The sequence below is a fragment of the Oryzias melastigma genome, linkage group LG4 (genome assembly GCF_002922805.2).
Source record: "Oryzias melastigma strain HK-1 linkage group LG4, ASM292280v2, whole genome shotgun sequence".
Taxonomy (NCBI): domain Eukaryota; kingdom Metazoa; phylum Chordata; class Actinopteri; order Beloniformes; family Adrianichthyidae; genus Oryzias; species Oryzias melastigma.
The window spans coordinates 26285820-26299794 of NC_050515.1; the positions used below are offsets into that span (position 1 = coordinate 26285820).

The 13975-nt window shown below is 37.7% G+C and overlaps 1 protein-coding gene across 1 annotated transcript in view; it reads left to right on the plus strand.

Annotated features, from left to right (window-relative positions):
- The window catches only part of lpp (LIM domain containing preferred translocation partner in lipoma), a gene marked incomplete in the record, with an annotated part of 191134 nt that overhangs the window by 112446 nt on the left and 64713 nt on the right, over window positions 1-13975 (plus strand). The window contains 1 exon segment of the mRNA XM_024279088.2: window positions 1-542. Within this exon segment, the coding sequence (XP_024134856.1) occupies window positions 1-542 (542 nt within the window).

The window sequence follows — 13975 nt, forward strand, 5'->3', positions numbered from 1 at the left end:
GCTACAAACGGATGATTATTCCACCTCATCCACCTCTGACTGCCACCAAGAAGTCTACACCTAAACCCCAGGCTCCAGGAGGAGCGTCCTCTATCCCACCTGCTTCTGCTAGTCCAATGGCCAAGCCCCAAACCCACATGGCTCCCCAGCCAGTTCCAGCATCGTACACCACTGCATCCACTCCAAGCCAACCCACATTTAACGTCCAGGTGAGGTCTGCCCAACCCGGCCCACAACATCAAGCCCCGGTTGGGCAGCATTTTGGCCAGCAGCCGGTTCGCAGCCCCTCACAGGTGCAGTACATGCCTGCCCAGCCCAAAGGTCCCGACTTTGCTTATGGACCACCACAGCCCGGCTTCTCTCCAATGATGCATCCGGAACAGCAATATCTGGGAGCACCCCAAGGAGGTGGATTGAGTTCCAGAAGGCCTGACCCCGTCCTGATCCAAGGCTACCAACCTCCAGGCCCCAAGAAGACCTACATCACAGATGTCCCTCCAAGCTTAGCTCCATACACCTCTGGACCAGGTGTTCCACCAAAAGTAAGAAGATATTTTCCCTTCTTTTTCATTAATGACTATTACAACAGTCCAGTTAATCTTAGATATTATTTCCAAAATTAAAAAGATGTCATCAAACCATTGAATCTTTATTCTTCCTACATTTGGCCTTGACAGGTTGACATCAGGCTAAGTGTGCATTTGTTCATTAACTTTACGGACATTTTTAAGGTTTTTGGACTGTTCTCTTTTTTTAATTTCTTTTCTAAATTACAGTTTTTCCTTTATTTACTGTGAGGGTTTTGTTCTAAAAACAACTCACGATAGGTGAGATCTGCGGAGTAGATACAGATGTTTCAAGGATGTAAAACCCCTTACTACACACTTAACACTCTTTTCTCAGACATACATAAACATTTTCACACTTCTCTCCCTCTCATTTAAACTTGAAATCTTTGCAGAAATATAAATCCAATACTGAATGAAAACAAAGATCTGCATACAAACTTTTTACATTCTGTACAGGAGACACAAAACAGAGGAAATTTATTGGCTACAGCCAGTCAAGTCACAGATCACACGATAAAAATTAAAAAAGGCGTCTCAAATAGCGCAAAAAAAAGGGAACAGTGAGAGGTGAAACACAACAAATCGAGGGAACGCTGTATCTCTCTTTTTATTTATGATAATTGCTGAAATGCTTGTTGTTATACTTTCTGCTTTCTTCTGTCAAATTTTTGTCAAATTGTTGGAAACTGTGAAGCGCCAACAAAACACTTGTTACGTACATAATTATTTTAACTCCATTACAAATTTTTCTGTAATTTAAACATTGTAACTGTTTTTTTTTTAACACAGTTGTTTTGAATTTGAAAAAATAAAAAAAAACAAGACAAATCTATTGTAATAAAACACCAAAAAAGATGTTCCCAGTAAGAGCTCCTATAATAGAGCCTCACTGTGCTGAGAGGATTTATAAAATAATGTCATCCCTTACAACAGAATAGTGTATGCCACAGAGAGAGCTATTCTAATCTCAATTTATCCAGCCTTCAACAATCTCTGGAAAGTGGAAAACCCTTGAGTTTTGTTTAATTCAAGGATTTTATGCTGGTTCAAAATACAAACTGGGCCTCCTTGCCTTAGGGAATAGCTCATCAAGGACTGTACTTTACTAAATACAAATTAGCTTCAACAGTGCAGCAAGTATCTTAAAAATAAATCTAATTAGAATTTTTAAGACAAAAGTCTACATTTTGCTTGAAAAGCTCACTTTGGTCCCAGTATGAAGCATTATTAGCAAAACAAAAGGTGGCGTTTAATGGATTTGTGAGCATCTCTTTGATTTCAGATGAAAGCAAATAGCTAATTTGGTAGTCATGGCTCAGTCTGAATATATATTTATTTCAAAGAAATACTGAAGCAAAGTGACGGCCTCGGTGCCGTCAGCGACCCCAAAATCCTCTAAAGGAATATAAAGAAAATGATGTTTGACTCATGTTTGCCCTGACTCTTATCAAATATTTACATCTGGGCCATAGTTCATAATCTGTGTTGTATATGGCAGATCTTTAATGTAAAAAAAAACCCTATAAATTATAAAAGCTAGATTAGAGTACACATTAAATCTGTCAACTGTGTGTTTGTGATCACCGCTCTGCTTGACCCAGTGTCATGCCATGTTTAGAGTTTTTTACAAAAAGTGTGAAATCTTCTTAAACAGAGCGGGCTGTGACCGCGTTGATCTGTTGTGTAAATAAATGAAAACACGGTCAATTAAAAAGGATGATTTAAATATTTGTCAGAAACATCCGAAATTGGTTTTGCCAAGTGAATAGTTACTTTATGTAACAGCCAGGATTTTGTCAGCTGCAAACCATGACTTTGATTGAAGACTTTATTAAAGAGATCACTTCATATAATTGAGGGTATTTATGGAAGGTCAGCTTCATTAGAAGTCTAGTTGGACTGAAATTGTGGAATGTCGACTGGTTCTGATCCGAGTGCTTTCTTCATGCCCTCAGTTTCAACCCATGTTATCCTGTACCATCCAAAAGCCCAATCTACCCCAAAACACCCTGACTCCCACGTAGACGAAAGGTACAAGAGCAGTCAAGTCACTGCAAGGGTGCTTAATTTCCCAAATCCACAAGTGTTTGATCTCTTCTGTTGTTCAACAGATTAACAGATTTCATGGCTGCCGGTTAACATACTAGTTTCCACGAGTCTCTCCATCTTTCCCGAAACCAGCAGAAAGCTAAGCAGGATGATAGCACGTGTTACAGCTTGAGCCTGAGTGACGGTTGACAGAGGAGGATTATTTTGAACCACTCAATCCCTGCAGCCTGTAAAAGTCCCCTCGAAGGTCAATGATGTTTTCAGCTGTCAAACATGTTTAAATAAGTTGACGTCTTTCTGCCTTCCAGTTTTGGCCACTCTGCCTTTTGACCTGCGCATGAACATTTGCATATGGTGGCCTCGGGATGTGTCAAAACGAAAAATCTTTTTGGAGCGTAAACATGAGCCCACTCTTAAAGCTAATTGCAATGTAGGCCAACTGGGTTGTGAATCTTGTGCAGATCTCTTATCATTTCATCTCTCATATTTTGTGTCATTTGGATACGTCACAGTGTACAACTAATTTCGAAAAAATTTGCTAAAAAATACAATTTTTATGTTAGTTAGCCTCTCACTGCAGTTTTGCTCTTTGGATTATTGAGATAGAGTAGAATAGTGCTTTATTGATCCGGAGGGAAAAGTCATTGGTTTCAGTACAACCCAGAAGACAGACGACAAAAATACACACATACAGTTCAAAATTGAATGACAAACTATTGGGGTGCTCCTTATGAGCATGGGTGTGTATGGGTTGCTAGAGAAGTGTGAGGTCATTGGAAGGGCTGGCATGATTAGTCGATTATTCACGACTATTAAAATATTCGACTAGTTTTTGTTTTTTTTTTTATCTTAAAACTACAGTGCGTGCTTTCTAATGGCGTGTTTGCCAATGTCTTTGACACACGTGCAGTAGTGCTAATCCAGGTCAGTAGTGATGTCACAGTAAGTCCTTGGAAAACTCTGGTACCATAACAACATGCCAAAGGAGCTTGAAAGTGGGAAACATTAAAAAAAGGAAAGAAAGAAGTTTCCAATGCAATATTTGGTTAAGATGCGTGTTTTACATCCAGTTTAAGAATGATCTAATTAGTCGGCTAATCGAAGTAATATTCGGGATTAGTCGACTATTAAAATAATTGTTTGTGGCAGCCCTAGTCATCGGTAACAAAAAAAATGTTGTATCTCAACACTTCTTACAATGTGTATATGAATGGTCAAATGGACATGATTGGCTTCCAAATAACTGAATTCAGTTCTTTCAACTGAGGTGTATAAAGTCCTGCATTGGGACATGCAGACTTCTTCTAGACATATTAATGAAGGATTGAGCAGCTTTCAGAAGTTCAGTATATCACTATGGTTCTGTGATGGGATGCTAGCTGTGCCAATTTTTCCAGTCATGAAAATTGAACACTATTGAATTATCCGCAGTCAACTGTCAGTAGTTTAAAAAGAGCCACTGGACACTTGTGAGCATTCATGTCCCATCCTCTCTGCAGAGTCAAACACCTTCCTCCAGACTTTATGTGGTCTTCAGTTTTGTAATCCATACCACTAGACCCTTGAGTGATGGAGGCACATTCTCCTGACGTTTGTGGTGTAGGGGTATCTCTTCAGTACCCTTAGTTGCAGTGGAAAACTGATTGTTTCAGGATAACAAGATTTTTGACAACTCCATGCTTCTAACTTTGTGGGAACTATTTGGGGAAGGCCTCTTCCTGTTTCTTCATGTTGGTGTGGAGAAACTCGATTGACCTAAACCTGATGAAATGGAGCAAACACTGTGATCTACCCCTCCTCATCCAATATTAGTGTCTTGGGCTGCACGATATTAGAAAAAACTTGCAATATGCGATATCAGTGATCAATATCACAATGATGATACGACTTGCAATACATGACCACGTAGCAAAAGAACTAATACATAATTTCCATGTCACTGCATTGTTTAAATAAATTCACACCCACATCTGACATAAAAGAGGTTCATCCGATTGGTCAAATGTGAAAAGGGCTCTATTTAATTTGTCAAATAGAGCTACTGTAAGATTGTTTCTGCATGTGTAAACATTTATTCCAATTTAAGGCGTCTTTTTTGATACAAGTATTCCACAGCCTGATATTGCGATGACGATAAATTTGTGATGTATTGTGCAGGCCTATTAGTGTTTGACTTTAGAGATATGCTTCTGGTAGAATGGTTAAACATTCACATAAACACGACCCCAAACCTTGAGGTAAGACTTTGTAGAAGGGTTGAAGCTTACATTGTACAACATCTGTAACTGTGGGATGCTAAGGATGGAAAGGGCAGTCAGAAACGAACCCAAACTGTGTTTCAGTATCATCTGCTCCATCAGAGTCTTCTAGACAATCCTGTACTGAAGGCTTTCTTAGACAGAATAGATTATTTAAAAAATGGCTAATAACTGAAGGGCTCTTTGCTATTTATAAGTCCTGGTGAGATCCACAACCTCGAACACCTTAATGTTACACAGATTCACAGTTCTTGTCTTAATGTTTCTAACTTTTAGGATACAAAAGAGGGATTAAGACAGAGTTACAATTATCAGGAACAATTTGACTCCCTCAAGAAGTCTTTTTATTCAACTGTGGATAAGCAAGCAGATAAGGCCTTGAAGCATCACAAAGTATTGTCAAGCAGTTCTGTTAATGAGTTTTTAAATATCCTACCTATGTTTTTACTTTAGGTTTACAGATCCCAGCCCTGACCATCAAAACCTCCTTTACAGTTTACACACTTTCCTCCCAGAAGTCAGTGTTGCGTGCTGCAGGGGAGCTGTTTTAATCCTCTGCTTGAAGATGCGTGAACTCTGGCGGTATGATGTCATCTTCTGAGCTGGTTGACCTTAGCTGCCTCAAACTCAGAACTATGCTCAGTCCTTAAAAAAAGCAGGCAGGCAAGGTGCATGGTTACCAGCTGTGCTATAGATTACCAGAGAGGACGCCCCAGTTGGTGCCTAGTTACCAACTACAAAGCGTGAGCCCAAGGCTTCAACAAGAAGACAAAGGCAAGTTATCTGCAGGCCTGTGATCTCTTCTGTGTGAAGATGCACCTTAAACCCCTTGTTCTCTTTCAATTATCCATATGCAACCATACTTTGCATTATTTTTCATCATTTGGAAGCGTACTCTACATGCTTTCGTTTTTAGGGCATATCATTAAAAAAATCATTACATCAGTGGAAATTCTGAACATGTTTTGTGACCTAAAATCAAGTTTTTATGTCTTCTTTTTTCCTTCGCTAAAGGAGCGAGCGCTCCTCCACACATTCATAGTGCTCCTCCGCTGTCTTATCAGCAGTATTTCCCTGTGGCGACATGAAAAAAACAAATAAATACTTTCCGAGGATTCCTTAAGGCTCCCTTCTATTTTTATCCGAGCTATGAAGTGGAAAAAGCAGCCTCAAATTCACACGTGTATTCATCAACGGGTGAATTTATTTCCCATTCAAATGCCACATTACTTAAAGAATCCAGTATCTATTTCAGTTTCTTTCATGGTAATTTAGAGTGGGGCTTTCAAAAGAAATCCTGCCATCAAAATACACCATTGTTTGCGTGTGGATGAGTGTGTTCATGCAATGAACCTAAAACTATAAATAGAGGAGGCTTCTGGCAGTTTGTCAGTGCTGTTGTCTTGACAGTCCAATTAAAAACCAATGAGTTGAGATTCTTTAAAAGCACACCCACTCATTTCAGGGAGAGTACTCCAATTACACCTGTGAGCCGAGCTGCCCTTTAAGCTGTTTGTTTTTTTCCAGCTCTGTTCAATATTGCAGGATTATGCATAAAGCCAAAAGAGCTACAGTCAATTTCTCACGACTAGATGGCTTTTGTCTTTCGTTAGGCATCACACTTCTTGGGCTAAAGTGTTTGTCCTCATTATGTCTCATAATCAGAGCCTTCTTTTTTCTGCTTGGAAGACTAAACACAAAAGATTTTGGAAAGATTTTAACAGAATTTGTGGCTCTTCTGTCTCTAGAGTTTTTGTGAGCATTTCTAAGAGAAGATCCTTGCTTGACGTCTTAAAGGATTTCAGTTTCATGTGTAAACCCCTCATGTTCTTTTACTTCAAGACTATAACCCAAGTCTTTAGAAAGCTCTTTCTTATTAATGGGGCACATTTATGCTGATCAAGCTCTTAACCAGTTATGTTTATGGAGAGGTATATTTTGCTAAAAAAAAACAAATCATGATAGCTGATAGTAATAGTACAGATCACTAACAAACTTTAAAAAAAATCAATATCAGGCTATTATTCATTTTACTTTGAAACTTTAGAGTTATTAAAACAAGCTTTTATTCTTTAAATTGTCAATCATGTGTGTAGTCAGAACAGAAGGTCATAAACATCTCCTTTTACTCAATTTTGAAAGTCAACCAATCTTTTTTTTACTCAAAGTTTGAGTGGTTTTACAGCAAACTTTATCAAAACACTTATTTTTTAATAATTTCAGTTAGGGTTAAATGTAGCAAATGAATGGATGGTGAAAATCAGCTGGATTCTGCACAGCCGGATTGTAGACATTTTTTTTCCCATATTTATTTATTTATTTTTTTACTTGTTGGTAAAAAAAAAAAAAAAAAACCTCCTGACATCACAAAGCTTTAATGTAAACAACCAATCTTTTCTTTTTTCTCAAAAGGTCTTGCCTTTTGCCAGGCCACAGTTATAAATAAGAATGCTGTTCTTAATCTGTCCTGCCTGGATAAATAAAGATTAAATAAAAATTAAATAAACAATATAAACAAATAGTTGCTTTAGTAAACAGGCAAAGCAGTTGTTGGGACCACAGGTGTACACTAGTCTAATAATCTCTGGTGTCGCTTGTAGGAGTTAAAACACTGAGAATAAAAACTCAAGTCGGCCATATTGACTTGAGTTTACTCCGCCCAGAATAAATGGCTGGGCAGAGCAGACCCTTTTTTACAGTGACGTCAGACAAAATGACGAAAGCGCTAACTGTGTGCTCAATTACTTCTGGTCTACGGGTCTGGACTGTCAAAGCGGAGCACCGAACGCTGTTTAAAGCAATTTTACGTAAATAATAAAGGTTAACCTTACCAATTGTAATGGAAAGTTTCACAATATTTATTTAAAAAATGTCCTACTCGTTTTCCTCTCTTAGATTGTTCATAAATCAAAATACAGTACAGTACAGTCATGGGATTCAATGAAAAAACCAGCCTCCACTGTTTTTTTTTTCTTCTATTTTTTTGAAGGAAAAAAAAATACATCATGGCTGCTAATGTCAGCAGCCAGGTCCTCTTGACCCATAGAGGTCAAAGGATTTTTTTTTTTTTTGAGTTAAAAACAGTGTTCACTGGTGCAAATTCGAATGGATTTGTTTTTATTTTTTTGTGTCACTCACACCTAAAAATGTTGTTTTCTGCATGGGGAGGTATAAGATATTTGCTGCTGAAAAAAATAGTCTTTTCAGAATTAATATAAAAGGTCAGCAGAATTTTATAGACAGAAAATCTAACGATTCACACAAAATGTTTCATGAAGCAGAAAAGCTAAATTTATTAAGAAATCTGAAAATCTGCAAGACTGAATACGTTAATCAATTTTGCACAAAACAAAAACAGAAGTGTTACTTTAGCTAACATTAAAATATGTCTTTTATCATGGCAGCATCCTGTTGGTCTTTTTTAAAGTATTCTGTACCCTTCGTGTTTTATAGGAGTCTTTAGGTAATGGAGATATATCAGGATTGGATTACTAATATCTCTAGAAAGCTAGTGTTATTGTTGATTACAAAACACTTCATCTGTTGCTGTGAACTATTCTGCATTTAATTGACAAAAGTTAGAAGTGGAATGACTTGGCATTCAAATAGAAATCTCCACAGAGACCCTGAACCATACGAGTGAAAGAGCCACAAAAGGCAGTTAAACCCTTTCACCCCTGAAGTTCATGTCATTGGAACACTAAATTGGTTGGCTGGGATCAGTTGACTAGCTTAGGCCTTGTAACCATGCAGCACACATTCTGGTGGGTTGTATCGTCAGAAGTCATTACAGCTCTGCGACAGGGATCAGTTAGACTCCCCTGGCATTTCACGTGTACAAGCTGCTGTATATAATTACTGCTGCGCCTCCGACCATGTTGACAAATGGCATTTTGTGTGACGGTGGTCCAAACACGATCTGTTTCCCGAGTGCTTCACTGACTAAAGGTCAGTCCACTGGACTTGATCCTTGAGGCCTGTAACTCAAACTGTGTATAACTGTCTCACTTCCTGTCAGGCCTAAAAATAAACTTTGTTTTTCTTTATCTAAGACTTTATGGAATTTCCAGCAAAACTAAATATAAATCTGACCAATTCAACGTTCCAAGGCTCTGTTTGCAGAATTATATATATTTTTTAAGTTGTTGCTGTTAATATAAATATTCTATATTCATATAAATGTTATATAAAAAAAAAACTTTTAAGTTCCACTCCAATCATTTCTGTTCTATTTAAAAAAGAGCTCCCAGTGGTCTTTTAACTATGAATTTGCTGTTTTCACTCACAAAAAAGGGGGGGTGTTTTCTAGGACAGTTTCTGCAGAGCGGCATCATTTGAAATTCGTCTCCAAATTGTGGACAGGACTGTGGTGGGGAGTAAGCCCGCCCTGACTTCCCATTAGTCCACTGTTTGTATGCTCTCCTACTAGCTTACAGCCCCCCAACAACTCCAAAATAACGTTAGGGTTCCACAAGAATGGTGAGCAATATTGGAGAAATCCAGCCGTACAGATACCAGCTCAGACAAGGAAAATGAAGACGTTCATGGATTTATTAGTGTTTATTAGTTATTTATTAGGAGTACAGCATGGAGCTTGTGGCCCACTAATTATAGAACCAGCTATAGGCTTTTTTGCACCAACATATTTATGTCTGCTCCTGATTCACAATGATTTGAATAAAGAAATATTCAGAAATGCACCTTTTATATTAACTTTCTTTATGTAAGTCCTCCATCATAACAAAAATACTAGAATAACATGTTAAAAAGGCAAAAAAACAATTTTCACCTCAGTGGGTCTTTGAAATCCTCAGAACCATTTAGGACCTAAACATTGCAAAACTTTATGCTTTAACAAATATGTTTATCAAATTTTTAATTTTTAATTTCTTGAATTTTTAATTTCTTGAATTTTTAATTCAAGATTCAAGATCAACTTTATTTATCCCTGCAGGTAAATTCTATAAACTATTTCTATAACAATATTTATATAATACTTTTGCTATTTATATAATATTTATACTATTTACTATTTACTATATACTATTTATACTATTTATATCTATTTATATAAACTATTTTACAAAATTCTGTCAACTAACTAACTTTATCTAATAATAAATAATTTACTTGAAAATTAAAATTAGCTATAATAGAATGTTTTAGACTTCATAGCTGAAATGAGTTTGTTGCATTTAAAGATTGCTTTTGCCTATCATAAGTGACATATCTGCCTCTTTACAACTTTGTTGTCTAAAAATGAGTGATTTTATCTCAATAGGCTGTTGCCTGTTAAGTATTGAGTTTTCCCCCTAGCATAACCAAAATTTTTAATTTAGCAACAAAAGTGTGTAAAAGTCAATCCAGTTCTTATATAGTCAATGGTAAACACTAACAGACAGATTTTGATTTTTCACTAAATTTTGTGTTGCTAGAAAGCAATTAGAATGCATTATGAGGAGTTTTCATTTACATTTTTTTTTTATTATTTTCTTTTTCCTTGTGTTTCTCATAATAACTATGTTTGTACCAGCTGTTTAGTATACATCTTGTTTTATGTAGAATTATTATTTTCAGAAAAGAAAACTCCTTTCTTATGCGGTTCTTGAAAAGTTATTTTGACTTTTTTAAACAACTCTACAACTCTGAATCATGTCTAATACTTCATACGTCATTGGGAGACTGCTCAGTGTTTTTTCTGTTGTGTCTAGAAGCATTTTCCTTTTCATGGTTGTGTGAGATGAAAGGGTTTGCAATAGTTTTCCATAGAAATATTAATAGTTTGATATAATTACAGAATAATAATAACAATACATTTATTTTAAAAGCGCCTTTCAGGGCCCTCAAGGACGCTGTACAAAAGACAAGTTGAAAACACAATTAAAAGCAACAAACAAGGTAAAATAAAAGTGGTGGCGGAAACAAATAGGAAAATGAGAGTTTGAATAGATGAGTTTTAAGTTTTGTTTTAAACATAGAAAAGCAATCTGTATTTCTAATTTCAGGTGAAAGTGAGATCGAGTTTGGGGGCGGAGCATCTGAAATCTCTGCTCCCCATGGTGCCGAAGCTAAAACAGCTGAATTTAAGCTCAGTGGACCAAACACAAACTCGTCAGTGTGCTGAGGCAGTCTACTACACATGTTTACAACAAAGCAATTACAGAGATTGTAAACATAAATCTGCGTCTTCATCATAGAGCTTTTGTGTGCAGTCATCATCAGTTCATGAACAGATAGGATTTAGTACAACGTGAGAAAAAAATAGAGAGAAATTCAAGCTTGACCCACTATAAGCTGTAAACGGAGGACTGGGTCAGCACTGGCGTGCGGTGTTCATTTAACTTGTTTGTGTCTCTGGAAATTCTCTGCTTACTTTTGGGGTTATTTTTGTCAGCTGCTGATTGGCTGGCTCTCTCCCCCGAGCACATCAGAGGTGTTTGTCACTGAACTGCTCATAAATAATACCGCCTCCCATCCTGCTCCCTTCATGATGTGAGCCACTAAATAATTGACTGGATCAATATGTGTCGTCGTAGTCCTGAATGAGTCTTATTTTCAACCTCTCCTGGCAGACCTGTGATGAAAAGATGTAGATTTCTTTCCTACCATGGACAGATTTTAGTAGATTTAAGTGCCTGAAATACAGAGCTGAGTCATAAAAGCTCTTGACCACCTTTCACCTTCCATCACCTACAAGTGCTGCAAACAGTTTCCAGCTTCTTCAAGTGGACTTAACAGCTCAGTTCTGAATGCAGATCCAGAGCACGTGACCTGTGTTCACACAGGATTACAGTAATGCTCGATGTCATGCAACATTCTTAATGCTGAGGCTTTTAAACTTCCATAGAGGGAATGAAAAGGTCTGGGCCAGCAAAGTGCAACAGTGAAACAGAGGAGTCAGAAAAGCAAAAAAGCTGTCATTGAGACCTAAAGAAGAAAAAGAATAAGGAACTTTATTACAAGAATGTGTTGTGTTCACATATTATCAGTGAGATTTAGACAGCAAAGTGTATTATTCTTACTCAGGTCAGGTCCAGGTCCTGTAGAATCCAGAGGGAAAAAAAGCATACTTTAGTCATTTTTATTTGATATTTTTACTACAGAATAAATGAAACTCTCTAAAAGGAAAAAAAAATGTCAGTGTTTCTTTATTTAATTCATTATTATTTATTTTATTCACTTTTTTTTTCTTTTTTTGGACTTATCTTAGGTTGACCCATGCAACTCCATATCATGACACTTACCCCACAGGCAGCACTTGTTGTTTTTGGAGCATCTCTCCAGTCCATGCTAACTCATTCACGCTTTATTTAAACTTTTTATTTATTTATTGCCAATTATTTTTTTAAAGAAATAAATGAGGTCTTATAGCTTTTTGGAAATACTTTTATTATTTAGCATATTTACCTGTCAGCTTAATTAAACTAATCACAGTCATTAGCTTATTTTTTTCTAATTAGCAGTTTACCCTCAAAGATGTTTTTTTTGGGTTTTATCATATTTTTTTGCATGTATTTATTTTCATCATTATTCAAAGCGTTTTAATTTCTTTGATGCAGATTAGTCAAAAGAAATCCAAATTTGCACGCTGCATCAGATGTGGTTAAATAACTTGCTGATTTTAAATGAAATCCTTTTGCAGAGACTGACTCAAGAGAAATGGAGACATTCATGTTCAGGCAAAAGACAACACTTACCTTTTTAACTCTGTTAGTTTAATAAATTAATTAATGTGCTAAAAACTCAGTAAGGATAAAACATCATGCTTTAAAATGGTAATTTCTGAAAGCTAAGAGGTGAAAGTTCAGTTTTTCCCCTTTCTGACACCTGCTCCCTCCACTCAGGGTCAAGTTCCCGGCTTTCTCAGACTTCTCTGCTCTGTTGTAGGAGTTACTTAAAGCTTCTGACACTCTGTGTCTGTGCTCATTTATGAATCTAATCATGAGTTGCAGGGAGGTGTGCTTCCCTCACAGACCGGCAGCTCAGCCTCCCACACAAACAGTGGCTCCTGCTGGCCGCGCTGTGAACGGCCTCCCGCCAGCATCTGTTTTTGGGAGCCGCCTTCCTCTCTGCCCTCCTCGCATCCTCCTCTGCCCACAAATGGGAGCTTTCAATCCTCCCCTGGATTGGAGTCCATGAAACGTGTGCACTTTCTAAACTTTTTTCCCCCTCATCAAGGAAGCGTCCCTGAGCTTCCTCTGTGTATTGTGGCTGCGGCGTTTCCAGCTGATGTGTTTGGTCAGGACTTCTCCTCCAGGCTGTCATTCACATCAACCATGCAGTTGTTTGGGGCTGAAAGAGAGGAGCTATCGTGGTTTGCTCAGGAAGTGAAATTACACAGGAGACGAGCAACGCTGCGTTTTGTTAAGGGAAGCGCAGGTTGCCAGGACATCGATTTGAGAAGATAACCTGTATGAGTCTTCATTATGGTCGCCACATGGATTTAAATATAGATTCCGGCAACCGCACAAGGAAACGGCTTGGAAAAGGCTGTGAGTTCTCACCCAAAACCAGGGAAACCTGCATCCTGTTTAATGAGGAGGTAGCCAGATTCACAGGATTGTAATGCTACACAAAGGCACGCCAAAAAAGTTGTGTGTCAGTCCCAGCAATTTGTGCAGTCATTTGTTGTTGTTGTTTTTGGATTGCTCGTGGCACCCCTCTCTACACTCCCAGATTTTCAAATATCTGTTTGCAGGCAGATGTGTCAGTTCGCAACAGATGACCTAGTTTTTACTCACGCACCATCTTACCCGCATAGAAAGGCCCCTCCACATACATTACATGTCTGTGAGCGTCTGAAGTTGAGCCCTTCATCTGCAGTCACACACATACATGTGAACGGATGAAGAAAATGTCAGATATGGACTTTTTTTTTTTTATTATTATCACTGGCTCTTTTTTACACAGCTGCTTTACAGTTCACTGTTATGTTTTTTTCTCAGAATTTAATTGGAGCTGAAACAGCATGACCTATTTTGTTTGGGGAGAATGTATACTTTATCTTTGCCTCCTCACATCGTGGCCCTGAGCTTAATTTGCAGCGCAGTGATGGTTCTTCCCCAACTGTAACGCTGTGAGTGTTTACCCACAGCCTGT